The sequence below is a fragment of the Xyrauchen texanus genome, chromosome 30 (genome assembly GCF_025860055.1).
Source record: "Xyrauchen texanus isolate HMW12.3.18 chromosome 30, RBS_HiC_50CHRs, whole genome shotgun sequence".
Classification (NCBI taxonomy): Eukaryota; Metazoa; Chordata; class Actinopteri; order Cypriniformes; family Catostomidae; genus Xyrauchen; species Xyrauchen texanus.
The window spans coordinates 23,968,664-23,994,723 of NC_068305.1; the positions used below are offsets into that span (position 1 = coordinate 23,968,664).

The 26,060-nt window shown below is 36.9% G+C and overlaps 2 protein-coding genes across 2 annotated transcripts; both read left to right on the forward strand.

The window, feature by feature from the left end:
- Positions 1 to 101: 101 nt before the first annotated feature.
- si:dkey-177p2.18 (phospholipase B1, membrane-associated) lies at positions 102 to 6,679 on the forward strand. The gene is made up of 16 exons (XM_052099173.1): positions 102 to 276; positions 550 to 614; positions 895 to 985; positions 1,549 to 1,607; positions 1,848 to 1,915; positions 2,065 to 2,108; positions 2,900 to 3,020; positions 3,207 to 3,258; positions 3,493 to 3,573; positions 3,914 to 3,979; positions 4,348 to 4,439; positions 4,687 to 4,768; positions 4,924 to 5,025; positions 5,339 to 5,434; positions 5,667 to 5,738; positions 5,861 to 6,679. Exons 1-16 carry the CDS (start codon positions 219 to 221, stop codon positions 6,017 to 6,019), a joined length of 1,308 nt encoding a protein of 435 aa, XP_051955133.1. The 5' UTR covers positions 102 to 218; the 3' UTR covers positions 6,020 to 6,679.
- Positions 6,680 to 8,608: 1,929 nt separating this feature from the next.
- On the forward strand, positions 8,609 to 26,017 carry chga (chromogranin A). Its single transcript, XM_052098260.1, has 8 exons — positions 8,609 to 8,829; positions 9,671 to 9,720; positions 12,676 to 12,769; positions 13,577 to 13,645; positions 17,009 to 17,089; positions 19,762 to 20,073; positions 23,306 to 23,637; positions 25,407 to 26,017. The coding sequence occupies exons 1-8, from the start codon at positions 8,784 to 8,786 to the stop codon at positions 25,488 to 25,490; spliced, it is 1,068 nt and encodes a 355-aa protein (XP_051954220.1). The 5' UTR covers positions 8,609 to 8,783; the 3' UTR covers positions 25,491 to 26,017.
- Positions 26,018 to 26,060: the final 43 nt, after the last annotated feature.

Here is a 26,060-nt window from a genome sequence, read left to right on the forward strand (position 1 = left end):
CCTGTGCTACATGGTTTCTGTTAAAGCTCTCTAAAGTTGTGAAAGGTCACCAGTCCCTCTTCAGTTGCATGTGCCTGCCGGAGCATGCTTTATGTCGGTGGGCCTGAACTTCGTCACTCAGCTGTTTTGGGTGGGGGAGATAAAGGGGCACTGATATAATGGCCTCGTTCTCTCTGCACGCACATCCATTGTGACAACCCGCTTGGAAACGCTCCACCATGGAGTGGCTTTTGATTGCCGTGGCAACCTGCTTGCTAGCCCTCTGCCCTGTCAACGGTAAGTGCTAGAAGCATCCAGAGCTGGGAGGACAGGCTGTAGTGCATGGCCCACATTTACATGTCTGATCTGGTGAAAAGAGTCTGGCTTGAGATGCTTGGACTAAATTATGTTGATAAGGGACAAAGAGATTTATGTGGTCCTCTGGGTGTGGATGAGGATTTGTTAAAAGCCTAGTGCATTTTACTTAACCCTGTCTATGTATGTCTGCTTTGTCATATTCTGACTTCTGCTAAGCCTACAGGATTCATAGATCTTGCCATTTTTCTCAAGGGAATGAGTGGAGGTTGGAATATGAAGAAGGACTTAGTCACTTCAGTGAGGAGGCCCTCAGAAAGGTAATACCATGTTTCTGTAGAGAACATTTATAAACTTAATCAAACAAGCACACTTGTGTTGTGTTATATTGTCAATACAAGGCAGTAAATACAGCTCTCTATTTGGCTTATCCTTGGTAAATTGTAATATAACCATGATTTCAGTGCTCTGGTTTGTCTACCAAACTGTGGTCTCAATGATTCCCCCCATCCATTGCTTGCTGTGACTGACGGCACAGTAACTGGCTGATAATAACTGTATGTTATCTCATGTTATTTTGTTTCACGTTACTACTAACAGGAGTTTCCTGACAAGACCAGACCAATCAGTTTCAAAAATCCACCTTTCGTATGTCCTGATATGAGCCCCTCCTCTTCTGTGCCCTCCTCAGGTTGGTTGATCTAGGATCAGTATTTTAGATGATTGTCAACTAAGATTTCCATTTAGATTTTTCAGATTCTAGTGTTTTATTTGAGGCTATTAGATCATCATTATTACAGAATGTCTTGATTGGGGCGGATGTGGATCAGGTAGAGCGGGTCAACCACTAATCGCAGGGTTGGTGGTTCGATTCCCAGCCCACATGACTCCACATGCCGAAGTGTCTTGGGCAAGACACTGAACCCCAAGTTGCTCCCAATGTTAGGCTAGTGCCTTGCATGGCAGCTCTGCCGTTGTCGGTGTCTGTGTGCTAGACAACTAAGGTAACCACTAAGGTTAAAAAAGGCACTATATAAGAGTGTGTGTGTGTATGTATATGTGTGTGTGTGTATATATATATATATATATATATATGGCTCTATTTACCATTTGATTTATGCTTGCTATCTGAGGATGATTAATATTAGTTATTGTGTCATAAGTGAACTTCGATTAAAATCGATGTAATTTATGAAGAGTCTTTAAAGGATGTTTTAGTACCTGATCTTTTGGTTTGCTCCATCTCTATAATAGTTGAGCTGGTTAAGGCAGCGGATATTAAAGTGATTGCTGCCCTTGGGGATTCATTGACAGTGAGTGCAATTATTTACTCTTCCCTTGATCTGTTTAGTCCTCTTAGATGTAAACTGACAACAAAATTAATTCAGAATCTTTTAATCACAATACTTTTTTCATGAGGTAAACAGTTTGAGCAAGTACAAAATAATTAGTGATAATTACTAATTGTTGCCAATAAAGTGGTCACATTATTGTTATAATCTTACTTGCTCTGAATCAATAATCTCTAATTTCAGTAATTGTATCACTTGTAGACAGCCATTGGTGCAAATGCAACCACAGTTCTTGGCATACCTATTGAATTTCGCCATGTGTCTTGGAGGTACATTTTACTGTTGTTATTAATTTATCATAAAGTTTTGGGAATTGTTTTGGAAACCTTTATATGAGGACTTTCTCTTATGCTGTATTATGACATATTTGAACATGCTCTATTTTCTGAGCGTATGTTTCTTTTATTGTGACTTGCAGCATTGGTGGCTATGGGTCCTTTCAAGATGTCATTACACTCGCAAGTATGTCCTTTTACCTTAATATTGGTATATTCTGCATTGACTATCTGAATTAATACTCTTAGTGGTTGTTACATTGAACAAAGCAAGAGCTTAGCGACCAAGCATCAACCAAACTTAAAGGGATAGTTCACCCAAAAATGAAAATTCTCTCATTTCCTCACTTCATACCATCCCAAATGTGTATGCCTTTCGGTCTTCTGCAAAACCCAAACAAAGATTTTTAAAACAATATTTCAGCTCTGTTGGTCCTCAATGCAAGTGAATGGTGGCTAGAAATCTGCAGCTCCAAAAGGGACATAAAGGCAGCATAAAAGTAACATTTATGACTCCAGTGGTTAAATCCATGTCTTCAGAAGTACTATGATAGGTGTGGATGAGAAACAGAAAATATTTTATTCTTTTTTTACTGAAAATCTACACTTTGAATTTGGAAGTGACTCATTTTCAGCCACCTACTGGTTGGGGCTTGTCAAAGGTGGTGATTGATAGTAAAAAGGGACATAATAGATCTGTTTCTCACCTATCATATCACTTTGGAAGATATGGATTCAACCTTTAGAGTCACATGGATTACTTTTATGCTGCCCAATGCTGAGTTCTGGTCATCATTCACTTGTGTTGTGAGGACCAAATCTTAATTTGTGTTCTGCTGAAGAAAGTCATGCACATCAGGGATTGCATGAGGGTGAGTAAATGATGAGAATTTTCATTTTTGGGTGAACTATACCTTTAATGAATCAGTGTGCACTTTTCAAATATCTGACCAGTACTTCTCTTTTCATCCGATTTAGACATCATTAGACTTTTCAACCCCAATTTAGTGGGACCTGCCCCAACCAAGACTGTCCATGGGACCCCAGCTCCTCTCTGTGAGACTGGATTTAACCTGGCTGTAACTGGACACAACACCTTGTAAGTGCCAATACATCACTAGACATACCTCCAAAGAATAAACATATACAAATATGCCTGAAACACATGCTTTATCATTTGCCATCTAGATCAGGGTTTTATTTATTTTTTTAAACTAAGCTTGCTACCAATTTGTTAATGTGATATGTAATCAGATGATGATTTGATTTTTGCCTCTCTTCATAGTAATCTTCCTGATCAAGTCAGACGTTTGATTGACACATTGAAAACATATGAGGTAAGGAGTGGTTGCTTCACATTATTCCCATTAATGACAACCATCAGCTGTATTTGCAAATAGTTCTTTCTTCCATTATTGTGCTTTTGAATAGGCTGTTATCAAAATCGTTCCTCTACATTTTGGCCTAGATTTACTTTTGGTCTATTTCACATTGTACAGGATGTGCTTTGTGCTTAGTAAATACAGCTTTTGTAATCTTCCATTGTTATGATTTTCCATCTTTTGCTACAGGGTATTGACTTTGATGGGGACTGGAAGATCTTGACCATTCTAATTGGGATGAATGACATCTGTGATTACTGCAAAGACAAGGCATTACTTACAAAGCTGTTTCTTTGGCAAACTACAGACAGAAGATTCTTCTACAGTATTGACCAATGTTGTTCACAATGTCAAACTGGGAACTTGTGGAGGTCTAAAACATGTTAAATTGATTGTGAACAGATACTTGTAGAGATGGTTATGAAAGTCTTATGGATCTGTTTCTTTGTTCTCATTGTTTGCTCCTTTGAGCAGTTTGAAACTGCAGTTTTAGGCTAGCAGATGTGACTAAAGGACCTCTAAAGAGTCCATATTCTGTATTCAAAAAATATGGTCCTGTAGGAGTGTTTTTACAGAGCACTAAATGAATGTCCTCTATTTATACACACAGTCCCTCTTTTCAGTGGAGAACTTTGTCCATTACATGACCGTGTCCTTGGAAATGCTGATGAATGAGGTAATGGCAGGTTTCTCTCGAGATGTTAGTTATTACACAACAATCACAATGCCTTTTGACTTTTTTACTCTACAAAGAAATGGAGGCCACTGATTTACAGTGATTTACATTTTAGCAGTTTGTATTTCCTGGGAATCAAACCCATGATCATGGCCGTGCTAGCATCATGCTTTACCTGTTGAGCTACAGGAACCAAAATTTATATTTCTTACCTGTGCATGGTCACTGGTGTTGATAGAAACAAACAGAATGACATCTGAGTCATTTGCTCATCTAGTTTTAATAAAATAAATATGCATATGGATATGTGTGTGTTCTCACAGGACTTTGCAGGATGGAATTTTTAAACGTGAAAACGTTCTGTGCAGGTCCCTCGAATGATAGTCAATGTGGTTCAGATACTGCCCATGGAGACCCTGAGGGAGGTACAGAAGCCCACCCCAGGATGCATGCTCCAGAGGTACAGGAAATCAAATCATCAAAAATCTAACAACGTATGAAAAGTAGTCATGAATGCAAATTGTCAATGAAAATGGATACAAAACTCTTATCCAATACTTAAATATAATTTGAATGGCTGAGCAGACTTTCCATGGCCTGTAGATTTCTTTCTGCCTGTCAGTTTTATGAACATTTAATCATCTCATTTTTCTTAGTTCAGTTCTACAGGTTAATTTCTCTCCTATTTAATGCTCCAATATCTCCAGGTCATTCTGCTCCTGTCTGGTAAAGCCAGCTGCTGGATCTGCTGATCTGAAGGAACTAGTTGGAGTCAACATAGAATTTCAAGTGAGTTTGTTTGTGTGTGTGTGGTATGTATGTATGTATGTATGTATATGTATATGTATGTATATTACAGTATGTATATATTGCAAATAGCATTTAAAACATTTTGTTCACTGTATTTTGTATATGGTGCTAAACAAAATTTTCTGTTGTATCAGAGAGCACTGGAGCAGCTCTTGTACAGTGACCGTTTCTTTAAGAAGGACTTTGCTGTGGTATTGCAGCCATTCCTGAAACACGCAGACCCACCAAGACTTCCTGTAAGAAGGCTATTTGGAACTGATGACTTGTTAATTCCTGGCAGTGTATAGCATGGCATTCATTTCTAAAGGAATAGTTCAACCAAAAATGAAAATTCTGTTGTCATTAACTCACCTTCATGTTGTTAAACTATGTATGAATTCCTTTCTTCTATTGAACACGAGACATTTTTAAGAATGTTGATGCTGGTAAGTAAATGGTGAAACAAAAATAATTTTTGGTGAACATCCCTTTAAAATGTGGAAGTCATGTTGAAAATGGAAGTCAAAAAATGGTTTGTGAATATATTGCTTTATTATTTTGCCCAAGCAGAATGGGAAGATTGACATGAGCTTCTTTACCCCTGACTGCTTCCATTTCACCATGAAAGGACATGAGGAGTTGGCCAAGGGACTCTGGAACAACATGGTAACAGGTTTTGATTTATTTTACTCGTCACAAAAAAAAAAAAAATACCAAAACTCAAATTTGAAAGTTATATTTTTAAAAGTAAATGTATAACAATCTGGCCTATTTTGAGACACACTACTGCCCATTTGAGATATTTTACTTCAGTTATAGGGAGTCTAAGCCACTGTTAAGATGATGTGATTCATTCATACAGTCTATCAAACAATATCTCTCATTTCTTTGTGGGTAGTTCCAGCCTGAGGGAGAGAAGTTAATGGTGCATAGCTTTTCAAACTCTATTGAGCTCATTTGCCCCCCTATGGTAAGACGTCTATTATCACTTATGTAATATTTTTATGGAATTTTATCTTGCAATGTCCCTTTTAATGACATCTGTTGGATTCACTTGTTACATTCTCTCACACTCAAACGGACAAAACCCAGGGTTATCCGTACATTTACACCAGACCCAACCCTGCAAAGTCCGGCTCCCCACGTCCTGAGAAACACCAGTCAGTTGGCACCAGACGAGTGTTTCTCCACCTCATGCCTGCATTGGCTTTTCTTCCACTCTGGTTGGCTGTTAATCTGGCCTCCTTGTAGGACATCCATATGGAGTATCATGATTTGTGGTGCATCATGTCTATCCTCCCTGATGTTCTAAAGGGGCTGGATATCATTGCTTTAAAGGGCTCTGAATAATTGAGGTTCTGTTCAGAAACTTGAGCTACTGCAGGATGATCTGTAAAACTGATGGAGAGGGTATGAAGGACAAAAAATGAGTTATCACTAATAAACAGGAAATTGCAGTTTGCAAATATATTTAAGATGTGGTAAAAGTCAGTATTAGATTGTACAGATTAATTCAATGTAAATGTTGAAACCTCAGAATAGAAAAACATATGCTAACCCGATGACTTTTTATTTTTTTTATATGCGTTACCAAAATGGCACAACAGCTGGTACAAAGCTGAATTTATCTGTGTAATGCTGCCATAATCAATTTAGGAATGAAAGGTAATTCTGTAAGCTAATTCAAGCTGGTTTGAACGAAAATGGCCAGGGGTTACTCTGCAAACTCATTAAGCCTGTGAGGATAAGGATAAAGGAATTGAATGTTAGGTGAGAACAATTGTTTTGCTTGTGAGAGCATGGTGAAAAATAAACTGTTTGAGAGCATCCTAATGCCCACAATAATAACATTAATGCTTTGGATTTTGCAACATGAGAAGTGCTGTTATTATTCTCAAATAAAGCTTTCAGAAAGGACACTTGCCTGTTTTTTTTTCCTTTTTATATTTGCTTTTACCAATCAAAGAAGCCTCTTGAAGAAAAGTTTTGACTGTTGAATAAGGTTCTTGGACGCAATATTCCCATCTACTCAAACAGATCTTAGAATAAATGAATTGATGCCTATTAAATGAAGAGCATGGCAATAAAATTAGGCAAAGCAAATACCTCTGTTCCATCTTCAGAAGTCATACATTTGTATGACCTTCTCTGGTAAAAAGGCTTTGAATTTCCATATAGGTATTCCAAAAATAAGGGGACCTAAATGCTGCACAACCGAAGTCTGTTAAGCCATGTAAGAGTCAGAATGTGTCTTTAAGTTTATTACTTTTATACACCAATTCTGTATCTATAATATTGTGTTTTGACCCACTTAATGCTGCAGCATTGTATGTGTCATGTGGCTTGCTAATATTAGCTGTTATTCTGTTTCCGAGAACTCTACGAAGAGACAAACTGACTGATTGAGATGATCAGTTTTGCCACAGAACGTAATATTGTTTTATTAATTTTATAAATGTCCCTGCTCAGTGTGTAAAGTTGCAAGGAAGATGGCTTTCCTAGACATTTGGTTTAATGCATTTTAATATAAAGTTAATTATTTGGAAAACCTCTGTGTATTTGTGTGCTAAATGTTGGTGCAAATGGAAAATGTTTGGGTATGTGGTTGAATTTCAAACCAATATAAAAAGAAACCATACCCTGTTTAATCTCTGAAGAAGATTAGGGGCATTCTGTCTCTCACACAAACTCCTGCTGACTGTCCAATATATTTTTGTCCAGAAGAGAGACCGTTTGGTCTTCTCATTACAAAATATCAGTCAGAATGTCTGCTGGCTCTAATTTCTAGCTTTTCTGCTGTGTATCTGCTCGACTCAGAACCTTTTTCGCCAACAGGGGTAAAATGTATAAACATCTGCAACTAATGAGCGCATTGTCAGGCTATTTTCTACCCACTAGGGTAGACTGATGCAGCATTAAACCCAACAGAGGTCTTGAGATGCACAATGACTGCCTGAAACCATTTCCATGAGCTATAAAGACAACATTTATGTGTATAATGCAGTCATGCTAAGTACTGCAGTGAAAAAAGAGAGATGTTGCCATCAAAGCTAGTCCTTCATAATGAATTGACTTGTTAACTCTGGCGCAGGGTTGGTGGTTCGAACCCCAAGTTGCTCCCAATGGCAGGCTAGCGCCTTGCATGGCAGCACTGTCACCCTTGGTGTGTGATTGGGACACAGAGTAAAGCGCTTTGGTAATCTCTAAGGTTAAGAAAGTGCTATATAAGTTGACTGGTGACTATTCTTACATTTACTGAAGGAATTATAGTGAGCTTTGTATGCATTTGAATTAGTTGGTGGTGTAATCCCCTGAGGTCCATCAGTCACTCAACGCCAGTGTTCAAAGCATTGAATAACATTCTGTGTCTTATGGCAGCCACTCCTGGCCAACTTCTATTTAGTATTCAGCACGGATATTCAGATTAATACAAAGCAATAACTTATTCACAACTCATCTTTCATTTAGCTTAATTTGGGACTGATGACTGCAAGGTGAAATGTGACATTTCCATTCAATTTTTTACTGTGGTGGAAATCTTTATGATCTTACTATAAGATATGCCCAAAAGCCTATGATCATCTCACAATTTTGCTGTGCTCAATGAGAGTTTAACTGAGTAGCCTAATATGATCTTGATGGAACCTTGAACCTATTCCACGTGAGAACATCTGACATCCGTGTTTCGATTAGCCTTCTACTTTATTGTTTGGTATGTATCATGAAGTCTTCAACATTTTGCAGCTGATGTGTTCTGAGCGGCTTTGCTTTTATACTGATGTCATTTCCTCTTCAAGTCTTCTATATAAAGGCGGCATCGCTGCGGTAGTGAGTACAGTGAGGTATTGTGGTGTGCTAGAACCGACATAAATCTGTGGATCCCGCGAAAAGAATAAGCCCAGACGCTTATGCGTATAATGCATCCATAAATCAGCGAGTGTTTTCACTCACTCAAAATAGGCTTCTAACGCCCTAAGGTTTGTCACTTTTAAGCGGAAAGGTTGTCTGCACGAAAATGATTGCACGAGGATGTGTTGGTCTCGCGGTGCTGGTGAATTTGGGTAAGTGAGTACCACTTCATGTTGTCGAAATGTTTAGTGTTTATTATGAATGATGTATCGATTCTAAATGGTTTACACCTGAGCGATGCCTCGTCGTGTCTGTCAGCACCACGGACAGCGAATAAAACACTTGAACGGAACACAAGCGTCTTTTATCGTTTTGAAAAGACAACTTAGTTGACTTAGGTCAAACGATCCTGTGTCAGACACAAGGTGAAACAAAGTACCTCTGGACAGTTAATCGCTGTTCAAAAGTCGCTTAAACTTAAGTTATTTCGACAGTGGACCTTATTCGCATATTTAATTTCTGACGGGAATGAAAACGAGGCTGCGCGAGACTTCCATGTGTTGGGTTAAATTGTTTCTGATAGTTCCGCTGACGAAATATTGAATTAAAATATTTTCAAAACACCTTCGGCAGACAAAAGACTCCAGGAATCATGAGTTGTGAAAATGTGGTTTTATCTAGAAACTTTATACAGCTTTATAGGCTGTAGTGTATGCCACCGTACGCAGGGGCGTAGCACCAAATTTTGGGCCCTGGGTACAAACCATCTTGCTGGGCCCCCGTACCAAATATGTATGTATAGAAAACTGACTTCTAAGGGGCCCCCCCTGCCTCGGGCCCTGGGTACTCGGTACCCTTTACCCCCCCCCAGTCCGACGCCCCTGACTGTACGTATTGTCGATTTATCCCTCACAGCCTCGTTTTCATTCCCGTCAAAAATAAATATAGTCTCTCTGAATGTCTATAATATAAAATCTACTCTCTCTGAATAAGGTCTATATCGAATTATAGGATTATGGCTTTGCTGATCAAAGCATTCTCTCTTCCGTACAGTCTTCTCGGTGCCTGTGTCCCCAGGTTACAAGGATGACAAAGACGTGAAGGTAAGCGTTTATAAATCATTGTTTTAACAAACACAACCTTTAACTTAAATTTCAAAACGATTTCTCAGAACTGCTTTACAAGTGCTCTGAATGTTAACCCTAGAATGCATATGTAAATTCAGCCCCCTTTAACGCATGTTTGGGTCAAAAAAGACTCTAAACTCATAAAACTTTTATTTTTTAAGAAAAACTAACTCTGATGATAATTAGATTAATAATTATATATATATATATATATCTTTAGTTCGAATCTGAAGAGTATCAGACACATTGAAAATGGTGTAGGAGTTTTGGGTGACAATGTTAAAAAAGCCTGTATGGCTTTAACATATATGGACAATTTCTATGTTTTATGGTAAAATATGAAATATCGAAACAACAAACACATTAGTGCAATGGACTAAGATTTTTTTATTTATTTTTTAACTAAAAAATTGTGAAACTTTTAAAATGATAACCTTATGTATTCTGTATTGCTGAATGACACTGGCTGCATCCAGCTGACTTACTGCCTATACAGTTAATGGCTTACTTGACAGCTGTTTTTAATGAATCTAACTCTTAAGGATACTGGTCTCCAAACAGTGTGAAACAGTATTTACATCCTGTCTCCGTAAACGGCCTCCGAAAGCAGAATTTTCCTGTTTTTGGATGCAGCCTATATTTACACATTATTTTATGTAGCTATATTTGATGTTTAGAGTGGTGAGGCATACAGAAAAATAAGTTGCAGGTACAAAAACACTAAGAAGTGGTCCAGATGCTACCCATTGTACCCGTGATATGAACTAGTCATCTAACCTCAGGTTGCTCCCTGTAATGGGCGTAATGTCAAGCACTTTGAATATAAGTATCAGCTGAATTAACTTTCTATACTTGCATACTACACAAATATAAACGTGAACATGGCATTTAACATAAATTTAATTACATAACAAATGGAAACTGAAAATAATCAGTGTATTACAAAAATAATACCAGTGTTAAATGCATTGAATCCCATAGAAAACCCATATGGGTTATGGATGACACACACACAGGTAGTGATTCAAATTCACGTCTAAATTAAAAAACATTCAACTAATTGTTTAAAATGCCACTTTATATGATAGAAGACACCTTATTTGAAGAATACCTGGAGTGGCAGATCAAAAGACCATTTCGTGTTAAATGATGTCCTAAAAACTTTTAACATTTTTGACCCACATATGCATTAGGATTAAAGTGAATTTGGAGCAGTATTATGAGAAAGAGGACCATAAGGCTGTACAGAGTGGCAGTAGTCCATGTTGTTAGGAAGTGTGGAGGAGAGCAGCAGAAGTGAGACTGTGAGTCAACAACACAACATCAGTCTAGTGACAGCTGTGCGATGTGTGTTACTGGGAGGAGGCTACAAACTACAGATGACCGCAAAGTGTGCTTTTTAACCTCTGCTGATCTGAATTTAAACTTAAAGTTGATGTTGGGTTACTTTCATATAACACAAAATACTGATTTTTTAGGAGGTCCAGATTATTACATGCCTCATTCTTGTTCTTGGTATTGGAAAATATGAAGAGACCTTTACTGTTTTGACACATAGAGATAGCTGGAAAATCTCCAGAAATCTGTAGATATGTGAAAATAGGAAGTTTTACAGACACATGTTGAATGTGCCCATACGCTGACTTACGTTTCCACTTATCTCTTACTTATAATCTGCATCTATTGTATATTTATCTGTATTTAAGTATTTGAATACTGATGTTAGTGGTGGTGGCGTAGAGGACTAATGGAGTGGTGGTGGTGTAGTGGACTAAAGCTCATAACTGGCAATCAGAAGGTTGCTGGTTCGATCCCCACAGCCACCACATTGTGTCCTTGAGCAAGACACTTAATCCAGTTTGGTCTGGGGGGATTGTCCCTGTAATAAGTGCACTGTAAGTCACTTTGGATAAAAGCGTCTGCCAAATGCGTAAATGTAATTTCTGTCTGTGCAGCATTTGGCAAGTCAAATTCTTCATCAGAGCAATCTTACCTTCCAATTAATGTCTCATTGAGAAAGAAAGACATGTATAGCAAACTCTTAGCTAAAGTCAAGTTACCAACAGATCAGATGCAGTTCTCCTCAGTATAATGATAATGCCATTTCAGCAACAGTTCAGCTTTGGCAGTTTTGAGAGAGGCTGTTTTCCCTGACAACAGAGAAATGTTTGACTTTTAGTGGAACGTGGAGCCAAACAAAACACAGACAGGAGGGAGGGATGAAAGCATTGAGGAGGAAATTACATTGATTGAAATTGAAATGGGAGACAGTAAGGCTGGATAAATATTGCTTGCACAGAGACTTGGAGATATAATTAGCATGATGATGCGATGACCTCTATCAGATTAATCTAATGAACATGTGAAACACAATGCCAAATCTTTACATGATACAGCCAAAAGTCCTGTTCTGTGAAAAACTGCAAATCTAATTGAATTGGAATTATTTAGGCAATAGTGAGGCATTCTTATTGTCTTACAGTATTTTACTCAATAAATAATTTAGTGACATATTTAAGCATTCTTTAGAGTATTGGCCAATTATGCCTGCATAAATTCCAAATGTAAATTTGGGAGGAGCTTCTCATCTAGGCATGCCAATCTCATCCCAAGGATATATAAGCGGCTGTTTCCCTTGCACTGGTGACGATTCTTGTGGCATCACTCCTCCTCCTCATCTCGACCTTTATATATATCATAACGCCTGTACCAATTATTATTTCAAATTTGTCTTTTTATTTCTTGCTTTAGTCAGACAGGACTGGGCTTGAGCTCGGAGATCCCCTCTGGACTGCTCGAGCCCCTCCATTATGGATACATCACGCTAAATCTGAATTAACGTGCTGTGACTATATGAGCCAGAAATGTTTTTAAATAGGTTAAACTGTCATTGATTCTCATATTCCAACATGTCTCTCTGTCTTTGTATAGGTGATGAAGTGTATTGTTGAAGTCATTGCGGATGCTCTGTCCAAGCCTCACCCCATCCCAGTGTCCCAGGACTGCTTTGAAACCCTAAGCACTGGTGGGTCTCTGCATTGTGACCCCCTGGACTACTATTACCATATATTTAGCTGCACTTGGTTGCTCCTTTTCCCTAACATCAGCAGTGACCTTCCTGATCATGATCAATTTGTGGTCATTGCTGCAGTAACTGCATGTTCCTGATAGATGAAAGTTAATGCAAAATGTAATTAATCGCTTTACCACATGAGCAGTCATAGTGTGAAGTTTTGCCTTGCACTATTCAGTCACATCACAGTGACATTCTATAAACAGAGCAGCTATTGTTACAGAGATAACACTTACAGCAGGGAAATCAAACACCATGTGAAAGGGTAGACAAATAGACATACACACATTATATATATATATATATATATATATATATATATATACATATACAGAGAGCGAGAGAGAAACAAGAAGACCGACATTTTGAGAGAGAAAGTAAAGAAGTGAATAGGATCGCTGAGGAGTGAGCAGCCGACTCTGCACTCTCTGTTGGTCAGCAGAAAAGGAAAAGCTTGACTCAACTTTAATTCGAAGCAAATCTCTCTTCTCCCCCTCTTTATTGCTTTTACACACATGCGCTCTCTCTCTCTCTCTCTCTCTCTCTCTCTCTCTCACATCCTCTCTTTTCTCTCTCAGCAGGTTTGATGATTAATAGTGCAGCTCAGGAGAGGCAGTTCATTTCAGGGCAATTACCACAAATAATGTGAAGTAAAGTGCTGAATTCTAAATATGATTTGGGGTTTGGAGACAACATGAACACATTTTCCCTAGAGCTCTGTATGAATAATGGAAACGAGATGTACTGTTTATCTTGCAGATGACAGGCTCGTGACTATCCTTCGCCATCACAACTTTCTCAGAGAGCTGCAAGAGATAGCAGAGGAAGGTAACAGTTGATACTCTGTATTTGATTGGGCTAGCATAATCATTTGATTTTATTAATAATAATAATGCAGCTCAAATGGCTTTACATATCAGAAAATGAAAACATTAAAGCTGAAGTGTGTAATTTCTGGGCCGCTAGTATCACCAAACAGAACTGCAAAAATTAACATTGTATTCTACAGCTTTTTCAAATGACAGTCTGCCTGTGATCAAATAAACATAGTCCCGCCCCAAACGCACGCCATTGGTCGAGCCAAAGTTGCAGTGTCAGCATGACCGGGACACTCAAACCAAACCGAACAATTTCACAGCGTTTAAAGTTTTTAAGGGAATCAGCCTACAAATGGCTTACTTATAGTTGTCTCTGCATAATGAGCTGTGATAGAAATATTTTAACATCCATAAAGTTGCACTCTTCAGCTTTAAGAGAGTGATTGCAATAATAAAAAACAAGCAGACAAACATGTTATGTATGTTAGGAATGAAACTTGGATCTCGTTGTAGTTTAGCACACAACACTTCTACCATCAAGAATTCCTCGGTCCCTTTCTGTGCATGCCCAGGTAAGTGCAGTCGGGACTCTGCGTATCTGGAGACTTCATGAAGGGAGAAGAAAGAATGACAACACACGGTTGTTTCTATTCAATCTACTCAAAGTTTATTACAGCAAGCATAATATTTATAACTTTCATAGAACAACCAACAGCCAATAGTATAGTGATAGCAAGACTTCGAGACAGCCAAGGACAATAAATGTTGACCGGAATAGCACGGGAACGGTAATCATATGAGGTCAAGCAGTCCTAGATATTTGTTATGTCCGATTGAGATATTTAGCTCAAGGAAAAGAGTATGTGCTGGTTGGAGCGCAAAACATTCTGAAAGAGGTTAAGACAAGAGAAACTAACAGCATCTATGAAGGTCATGGACTCTTCGTGCGTATGGTGTGATTCGCCCACATACATTCAGAGTTAGATGTCAAACTAAATGTATATGACATACATATGTTATGTATTCACACAGACATAGTACATACATATGTTTTTATCAAATGCTTTAGATGCTTTTCTGAAATGCAAATACTTGGGGCCTGTCTAGTTTTAAGTTCCAGTACTTTATTGCATTCTGGCTTAAAGCAGCTTCTCTCATGGTTCCAGCCTGGTCTCAGAAATTACGTGCTTCATTACATGTTTGGCTTCAGTTGTTGTTGTTGTTATTATTATTATTATTATTATTATTAACACTTTTTATTGATTCTTGTATAAAATAATTTATTTATATATATACAGGATCAACAAACATCACTGTGTAATTTAGGCTTTGATCACAATGTACACATAAACAAACAAACACAAAATATTTGAGAAATCAAAAACATAAAAATCATCAAAGAAGAATTCCTCAAAGAACAGAATCCTAGAGGCTAGTCATAGATCTCCTAGAGTCGGAGATAAATAATAATATATAATCTGCGTAGAGTACAAGTTTATGTACCACACCATCATCTTCTTATTATTGTGGCTGCTTATGTTTCCAGGGCAAGACAGAACAATAAAGAAGAGAGAGGACAGCCTTGGCGGGTTCCCCTTCCAAGAGAAAAAAAATCTGAAATGAATCTATTAGTCTGCACTGTCGCTAACGGTTCTTTATTAAGTAATTTAATCCACTCAAAAAAAAAAGTGTTCCCAAACCGAAATCTTAAAAAGATAGTTCCATCCCCCCACCCCTATAAAATACTTTCTGGGCATCAAGTCATATGGCTGCAATCAGGGTCTGATCATTCACTTTTGACCACATAATATTTATAAAATGTCTTTTATTATCTTAAGAACTACGACCACGAATAAACCCCACTTGTGACCTATATGTATAATAGATGTAATTACTCTGCTTAATCGATTAGCCAGAATTTTAGGCAATATTTTTACATCAAACTGGATCAGGGAAATTGGATGATAACTTTTACATTAATTTGGGTCGTTATCTTTTTTAAGAATGCGACTGATCTGGGCTTGCGTCATGTTTGGCGGTAGTTCACCTTTCTTTAATGACTCTGTGTAAACTTTGAACATAAATGGAATCAGTTCTGTGACATAAGATCTAAAAAATTCTGTGGCAAAACCATCTGGCCCCAGTGCCTTACATGTTGGCAAGGCTTTAATTACCATCAATAAGCACGCCCTGGATTCGAACTCGTGAACTCCAGGGGTGCTAGTCATCGTCTTTGCTAGCTGAGCTACCCAGGCACCCGACTTCAGTCTTTAACCTTTGATGAAATGCTGGGTCTTGTAGAAGGGATGTATTAAAGCACCATCTATATGATTTTCTTTTATCTATATGCGGCAACATCTGTAAACACACCCAAGCATGATCTGAAACTAAAATTGCCCTCACGTAGCATCACGCGACTCCCACTGGTTGCAGATTTAAAGTGAAATGTCCAGTGGGGAGTGCCAAAACTGAAAACCTTGTCTGATTACATCCTCATTTTGCTCAATGAATAAAATGTACCTCCCTAACCTAAAAGTTTACTCTAAACCTCACCAATAGTGTCTGAAAAGATAAATGAGTTACATTAACCAACATCTAACCCAAAACAGTTGCGTTTTAAAATGCTAAAAAACAACAACAATGGATGCAACAATGTCATTTTGTGTCACTTTTATGCCACTTTCACTTTCGCGCATCTTTGGCCATTGAGCCCAAAGTGCAACACACTATCAGGTGAGCTACCAAGAAAGCTAAAGACATAGGAATAAGTGTGTATATGCAGCTGGGTCTGTAATACACGTGTTACAATGTTTTTCAAATCACGCGATAAAGTAAAAGTGTTTTGATATCATAACATAGCACGGGGTGAGTAATAGTGTGAAAATAAGTTTTTATAAGATTAAAATAAGCAATTGTACTCGTGATTTGTGTGACAATGATTAAACCACATAGTTGTTGCAGTGCCTCTAGTGTTTATTTCACCAGGAAACTGCAGCGAAACGTAGAACGTGGCATGTACAAGTCAGTCTGAAAAAATGTGTATAGGGAAAGTTCATTCTATGAGACCAGATTGCATGGTTCACATAACAAGATTCTGCACCAGAAGACTTAATGATTTGAACATACTTTGAAGACAGAAAAGTCATAAATGTATAAACTAACTCTACATTTCCTATAGAGAAATGCTAATGACTGCAGAATTGCAGCTGGGTGCTAATGGATTTTTTTGGCAGCAGTAGGCCATTTGAAATTTAGAGCAGAGATTTGTGTAACATTGCTGATGAACTATGAAAAAGAAACCATAGATTCCATTTTATTTCCAAGAAGCTGCTGTGTCTACTTGTGATCACATCCCCATCTAACTGCTTCACAGGAGCCAATGAGAGAGCACTGAAGCACCCAGGTGACATACCTGATCATGTGAACAGCCTCCCTAAAGACATGAAAACTGCAGGTGAGATAAATCCACCATTTCTTAATTCCCATTTTATGTGATCCTTTGCTTAGTCTGTTACCTGTTTTTGAGCATTACATGTGACACTGGAATTTTACAATTTATCTTTACATTAGTTTATTATTTCTGATTTGTTTATGCTCTTTTTATTTGAACACTTATATGGTCCTTTTTTTATATGAGAGTGAAAAGGTGAGAGATCAACAAGCTGAGAATAAAATCTATGAAAGAAAACCAGACGCATTGATTGCCACTTTGCTTTTGCATTGTTTTTGCTCTTCAAAAGACTGCAGTGTCAACCTCTGCTCAAAAAGCACATGTTAATGTGAAGCACTCTGTTCTGCTCTATAGTTTTGCATTTAGATGCTGCACAAGCAGCATTCTGACAGAATCAGGCCATAGGGCACATCTGTCTCTTCTGGTAGACAATGTACTTCAGTAGGGTCCTGAGTTTAATTAAAGGTGCACTCAGTATTTTTTCCTCATTTACCCCTAGAAAATGCATAGTACTTTAAAAAAAGAAATGTGCAAAATCATAAAAACTCACACGAGAAAGAATCCAGTCGTATCAGCAGCCTGATTAGTGGCATAACTTGTATCTTACAGGGTGAAGTGTTAGGCACCGTTCGGGCACCCCCTTTTCGCCTTCTTTCTGTAGTTACTGCGACTGAGCCTGATAAAAGATTATTTACACATGGAGTGGGTTAATTCATGGGGGCCACCATGTTGAAATAACATGACCAGACACATGGTCAGACACTTGCTTTATCTTCGTAACCAGGGACTAAAAACAATCCAAGAAATTAATATGAAACCGAATGAAATGTTTTGCAGAACCTAACTGAAAATGGAACAAAGTCCCTTACAATTGTTGCAAAGTGAAAACTGTATTTTTAAATGTTTTGATTCTGAAGGAAACTGCTGCATCACACATTTCTTTGCCTTAATGCACATTGTGGATGTACCCTACATATACATGTACGGTTAATCCAGATACAAGGAAATATATTAAGGTAAAAATTTAACATTTTCAGTTGTTTCAAAGTCTTCACTGAATTATTGTTAGATATGTTGCATTAATTAATTTGGTGCTGCCAGGTCATGACCAAGAAGCAGATCTGTAATTTAAAAAAAAAATATTAAAACAAATGATTAAATAATCATTAAATGTTTAAAATAAAATAATTCGGCCTGCATAAAATTACTTTTAGTCCAAACACGGCCAACCATGGTGTGCATGCATGCGTGCAGGAGAGAGATATTTTGGCTATTCATTGATATTAGATGACCAGATGTATATTTGAAGTGTTTTAAATATTTTGGGGTATATATTTAATATTAAGAATACATTTAGTGAAAAAATATGAATTTATCAGGGCTACTATAAACATTGCTTGTTATGATTTCTATGCTGATAATTAGTCCACATGGGCAAAAAATATAATTGCATATTTGCACTTAATATCCTAATTTTTTGCTTGTTTTTCCAGACCAGCTCCCCTTTTTGCTTTCTTTAGAGTTCTTTTAACACTGCAACTGTTATATCACCCCGCTAGCATAGAGTACTGTCATTTAAAAAAAAAAAAGAACTTTATTAATCATTTTTTATTTTGTTCTAACCACTTTTGTTCTGCTCAGAAAGAACCGAAATGAAAAGCATTTTGGTTTTAGTTCCTGTTGGTAACGCTCCTATTATTGGACACTTTCACTCAGAAAATAAATGACTCATAGCGCACTAATTTTTTTTACAATGGCATTAGTAAGGAAAAACTATTGCTTTTGGATGATGCTGCACCCACATCACTAAGTGTCAGTATAAATCTAAGACGACTGCTAAATCGGCCAGTTCAACATAAAAAATACTGAGCACATATTTTCATTTCTTATGCACACCGCTAAGTGGTTTAACACTGGATTGGATGTAGAAGCTCTTGATGATATGAGATATTTGGATATGTCAAACCTCTAGTGTGTGGGCAAAGAGTATGGGAGCTGTAAAGCTACATACCATTATGTATTATTTTTCAGTGTCAGAAGTAAAAAATTCTATTCCTTAATTTGTGAGTGGGTTGTCAATATACATTCTTGTTTTATTTCTATATAAATATTCTGACCTTGAGAATTATGACATCCAATGTCTTTGATCTGCATGCAATGCAAATACACCTTCATCCAACTCAGTGCATACTGTATGTGTCACTGTTAGTCTATTTAACAAATCCTGAGGTCTCTTTGCATGGTGAGGTGAGCAGTCAGCTGTCACAGGGTGGCTTTTTTTTCTGAGGTTAACATGTTTAAAATACAGCATATGTATGTGCTTTTGCAAAAACTGCACAGCTGAGGTCAGAAAGACAGATCCAAAGGAAAAAACATTAAATGGCTTAATTCACAGCCATGCACTTCCATTACAGGGCAGTGCAACAAAATCCTTGATAGATGCCACAAACCTTATGGACTTTGACCTAAACAATTTTTTATAAAAACTTAATTAATTCATTCTTTTAATTGATTATATATAATTTAATTGATCTTTTATTTATTTTAAGGTAAAGAGCTGGCCGTTTTCTGTGTTTTTCTGTTTTGTGAAATGTTATATAAGCTTCAGAGCTGTTCAGATGAAATGATACACAAATGAGCACCTACAATGGACATAACCCTTTATCATCCCACAGATAAGTCAATGCTTGTTGCTATGGAGAAACCAGAAGAGTCTGCAGAGAAGAGAGGAGCCAAAGAGGAGAGCTCAATAGGAAGTGAGATGATGGAGCAGGAGTTTAAAAAAAGGAACAAGATTGCTGCTGAGGAGGAGGAGCATGAAGAAGATGACAATGCTAGCAATCACATCCCCAACTCCATTAACCCGGAGCAGAAAAGAGAGTCACAGGAGGAGGCCACAATAGGGGACGAGGAGAAACAGGAGCAGGAGAAAAAACACTCCAGCTCTGAAAAGGAGGAAATTGATCAGACTCATAACCATAAAGAAGGTAATTATGAAATTGATATGCAACATGCCTTTTACATTGCTCATAGGAATACTTCACACTGATTGCCATATTTATACCACAGAATGCTGCAACTGACCAGAGTCTAAGTGCAAAGATATGTAGATGCTATTTATACTAAGTGTAAAAAGCAACAAAAAGCATCTTCCTGTCCACATATTGCAAATAGTGGCAGATATTCTTACACCCCTGTTTAGCATACAATATAGTGGCATCACTGCAGTGTTTTTATTGTGTTCATTTAGAGTCCCTCAGAGACCCTACTCCAACCCCTAAACCTAACCATACCTTCCAAAAATTAACCATGGTTTTTTCCACAGTAACCATCAGATCACTATGGTATTTTGTAGTAATCACAACATTAAACATGATTACTGTATTAACTATGGAAACACAGGAGTGCCATTTACAAAATAATTAAGAAATTATCAATCTATTAATTTGACAATAAAAACTTGAATAAATAAATCAATGTATAAATAGACAAATAATGTGTTTAATTAATGTTTGAAAATGTAATTATATTTAACAATAAAATTGTGCATTAATATATCTATTTTTTTTAAGTTGTAATTAAATGTACCAATAAATGACTACAATAATTAGTCTTTTAAATGCACTATTTAATGCAATAAAAGTGTGCATTAATAAATCAGATTTATTTTATTTAAATTGTCATTAAATGTACCAATAAATGACTACAATAATTAGTCTTTTAAATGCATTTTAAATAGGTATTTGGCAATTGCTTTTCCTCAGCCAGTTACCAGTGGCTTTTCTTTTTCCTTTTCCTTTTCTTTAACCAATTGAGAATAAAGTTTAAAAAAATGCCATCTCGTGAGAACAACCAATGAACTTTCGACTCGGTTATAAGACACACCCCTCTCCCATGTGCCACTTGAAGAGGACGTAAGACGGCCTGTCATTGGACGACAATACGAGCAGTTTACATGATATTATTGGATCCGTGAATCCTGCGCACAATAAACAGATGCGAGACGTATCAAATGTTAATAGAGACTCGTTCACTGTTGCTGTGAAATGTTGAACGCAGCCCTACATGAGCGTGCACAGTGAATGTGTCCAGTATAGCGGCTGGTTATTGTGATTATGGCAACAGAACCAGACTCCCGACCTGTGGCCCGAACTGAAACACGCAAAGGAGGTGAGCAAGGTCAACGGCTCGATTCGCTGGAGAAATCAGATGGACATTCTGGAACTTAAACTGAAGAAAACGCGCATCCCCTTTCAGTGATATCACTTAAAAAAAAAAAAACACTGTATGTTCATCTTTAAATATTTAATTTGTATTAAAATAATTGCCTGTGTATGATCGAGATAAGGTGGAATGATGGTCAGCGGAGAATACAAAGAAGGCAAGCGAGCACACTTTTGTGGAACAAATGGTAGTGTTTAAACTAATGTTGTTTATTACTTATGTGTATTATGAACGTGTCTCTTTCAAATGAAATATATATATAATTGGTGCTGTTTTGAAGGCAAAGGTGGTCACAACAAATATTAATTTAACTTTGTTTACTGGACTTTTTATGACATTAAGTGATAAATGAAAACTATTTATTTCATTATTTTTTAAGACATCCTCACCATGCAACACACGGGCCTAAAACCTTTGTACAGTACTTATATAATATATTTCCATACCAATCTGCTGTGTATCTGTTTAAAATGTTTGTGCTTCAACTTTTGTTGTGCTCATCTTCCTACAGATGTTTATTGACTCATTTTAACTATTTGAATTTTTAATGATTTACATTTTATTTGTACCTGAATCGATTGTAAATAGGCAAAATTTAATTGTCACAGATAATGTCAATTAACATATCAAAGATGTTTGAGGTAAAATGTCCAAGATTTAGGCCAGCCATATTCTGAGAGCAAAAAGCAATAACCAGCAAGTGTTTTACCCCTTCAGTGCTAGAATTGTGTGAAATGAAACATAACTTTTACTGAAAAAAAGACCTTCTGGTTGTGGAATCTACAGATAACACTTTATTAAGCTTTATAAACAGAAACATTTTAGCACAGTTTCATCATGTCCCAGTGCTTCTGATCGATGATCTGAAAACTCTCCATCGTTTACCGATTATTTAAAATGCTGTTGGATATTTGACCGATTTAATTTTTAGGGGAGCTGTTAATTATTAAGTCAGTACTTCCACTTACTGCATGATAATAAAGTGAACACAAATTTACAAGATTTAAAAAAAGTGTGTTAAATTGGTGCAATGTCAACTAATTAGACTTGGATTTATTCAAAGAGCAATCGTGAGATTTAGAGCAGAATTCTGAGTTATTTTATTGGAGAACATGTATAATTGTGCTTGCTTCTCATCTGTCTCATTGCATGCATCAGGAGATCCGTGAAGTCCTGTCCATTTAAAACCTCATGTAGACAAATATCTTGTTGTACAGGGGTTGATTTGACAGGTTGAAATTTCACCCTAGATGTCCTTGGTTTCACCATACCCATGCTTGGGGAGTCCACCACTATTGTGTATATGGCACAATAATGGATTCTACATGCCTCTGAATGTAGCAGTAAAACTAAATGTATACAAACATGATGGATAAAAATAGACCATGATGGTAACTTTTACAACTCAGTCCGACAGATTGATTAAAAAAATAATTATAAAAATAGGATATGGGTATGGGAAAGGATTTGTTATGGTAACAGTATGACCTTTCTGTCGAATATACTTCTGTGATGTCGCCGTGAATGATATAGGAAAAACAGGTGTAACGCACATGACTCACTCATTGGTTGCAGTTGTAACCAAATCACATTTTATTTTCATAGTAAACATCATAACAATCTCAAGCAATGTGTTTGATGACATTGCAATGCATTCCAAATGAACAAATTCCTTCAAGTAAGCTTCAACATACAGTATATCCCCTCCTTAGTGTGTAGGGAGCACTGACTACTCTGTAGGGCCCTCTTGAATTGGAGCACAGCTTAAGTGAAAGCCGACTTCTCCAGGCAAGAGGCATTGAGCAGTGATCAAGCTAGCAAAAGAGAGTATTTCATTTAGAAGAGTGGTGTATTTGCTGAAGCTGCACAATAGTATATGAGGTCTTTCTGATGAAAGTGTGTGTGTGTCTGAATAATAAGTGAGAGGAGACCGAGATAGAGAGAAGATGTGATATGTTAACACAATCATAAATGTGTTCCCCTTTTTATCTGAAGGGGCAACAGTTGTAGATGCTCTTGAAGTGAATCCCGAGGTAAAGCAATCCATCATGGATGAGAGAGCTGAAAAGGAGGGGACAACTTCAGAGGAGGAGGAGAGAGAGTTTGGAGTGAAGCGTTGGAGTCACATGAGCAAGCTGGCCCACCAAAAGGTGGAGACAAGCCCAACATTGGACAACAACTGGGAAGTGCCACACCACTCTAAGGAACAAGTAGCGAAAGAGGGGGAGTTTTGGAGGAGCCCAGAGGAGCAGGAGCTGCAGCTGATGGCACAGACTGAACCAGAGGACAAAAGGGATGAGGAGGGCAGTGCCAGCAGGAAGACCGAGGTAAAAAAAAAAAGTTCTAATGACATCTGATGCCCTCTGCATTCTGAGTCTGTTCTCCTTAACCAGTTTGTAGTAAGGATTCCAAAAATCTGAGACCACTTGTCTATATTGTCTATAGCTGATACCACAGCATATTTCTCATTTAAAATAAACATTCTTTCATTACAAATTGTATTATCAGCATAACGGTTTGAGTGAACTGAAAAATGTACATGAATTTCTTAATTTCTTTTAGTGCTCCTTTTGCTTTAATGATAGCATGCACTCGAGCTAGAATGACACAACCTGATGATGCTGAGGACACAAATTTAATTAATGGCCCTAAATATAATTAAAAATTGTCTTGTAAAAAAAGTCCCTAAATGTAATAAAAATGTGTCTGTTCTAAATGTTATAATACTTAGTTCTAAGTATGAAAATGGCCCCAAATTGAATAATATATATATATATATATATATATATATATATAAAAATAAAATAAAATAAAGACCCGGATTGTAATAATTTGTGGTTCTAAATGTAATGAAGGCTGTAATGGTTATATTTCATTCATATTTACACCCATAAACAATCAGTTAGAGTTATAGTGTTATAGCGTTATCAATGTACCTAGTAAATGTGAACAAAATGTGAACAAAATTTTTTTTTACTATTAAACCACACTGAACTCTAATACTAATATTTGCAAACACAAACGTAATCTTCCTTACCTAATATAGTATACATTAATGGCCAAAACATTTACAGATGATCCGTGTTTTCTACGCATTATTTGAGAATGTTCTAAAGAGCATCTTGTGTGCTTCAATGGAAGCAAGAAAATCTAAATTCCCTAAGATATCATCTGATGTACGAATGTCATTACGTAAACATTCAGCCCACAAATTAAAATCACTTTATATCCTAGTGAGATTATTTAACCGCAAAAGCTGCGATTTAATGAGATAAGTATAGTTTGCATAAAATTCAAATGTGAGTGCTTGTGAATGTGTGGAGACTTTTGTGATGACGCTCATACCTTTTAAAGCTCCTCCAAGGCTCATACATGGAAAACACCATCATGAGCATCACACGCTCAGTTTTAGGCAGATGACAGTAAACTGAGGATATAAATTCATGTTGTAGCATGAGGCACATACAGAGTACATATTTATAAAATTAAATAGCAGCCGTTCATGGTTTAATAATCACTTTGTCAGAGTGGGAATCTGCCATCAATCATCAGAAACACTTCAAAATAAAAGCTTCGCCAAAATTAAAGTTATTGACGTTATTGTGGCATATAGAAATATATCACCACTGTAAAGTTAAGTAATATTCACTGTAACAGTACTACTAATAATATGAATAAATCAGTAGTAATTGTATTATACTTGAGCAGTATCTAACATCTGTGATGCTCTGATATGCAGCACATTATTTGACAAAATTTAACTCCAATTCTGTATTGTGCTGTGAGGTTCTGCCTATTAGCACTTCATTTGATAAGAATAATACAATAATATGTTGAAAATAAATGGCTATATTTTCATTTGATTAAAGTTTTAATGAATTAATTTATTTAAATGACCATTTTGATGATTAAACTGAAATAAACTGTTCATCCCATGTATCAGACTCTGTATCGACGAGTACCAAAAATGAAGGACCGGTTACTCGTACTCATTCTAAAAACAAAATGGTATCGAGACATCCCTACAAAAGAGAATATAAATATTCATAAAACATTTTTTTTAAATAAAGCAGGCACTGATTTTCTGTCTCTGCAGGATGTTGAGATTGAGAGTCTGGCTGCCATCGAGTCTGAACTAGAGAAAGTGGCTCAGAAACTTCATGAACTGAGACGAGGCTGAGCTGCTCCAACCCACCACCTCTGTCTGATCTGCCCTTCATGTTACCTTCAGTAGAAAGGAATGTTAACTTGAAATGAGGCTCTCACCTCCTTGCTCATTCCACTGCAGTGCAAGTTCTCATGTCAGCACCACAGTTTCCCTGCTCATTCTCTACACTTGTAATTAGGAATCCACACAGTGACTCCTTTGTTGTCAAACATTAATATCCTGTGTCAGGTACTCTCCGAGCTCCTCAACTTTGCTTTATCGTGCTTGTCTCCTGAGGAAATTTGAGCATTGAGTATACACTGTATTATGTAAAATGAATCATTATTTAATAAAAACAACCCAGGATATCATGTTAGGATGGAATGTTTAATATAAGGGTACATTGTCTGAAAGATTTTACCTGATATTACGGAGTCTTGTGATCCATTGGCAATAATGTTTCTATTAGATATTGTGACGACTGTAATTAAATGCTTTTTTGGGAATCATTTAAGACAATAAATAAACATAAAAGAGAAGAGTGTCTAAGTAATTGATTTCATGCAACTATTGAGCAAGAAATCATGTTATTACAGTAGAAAA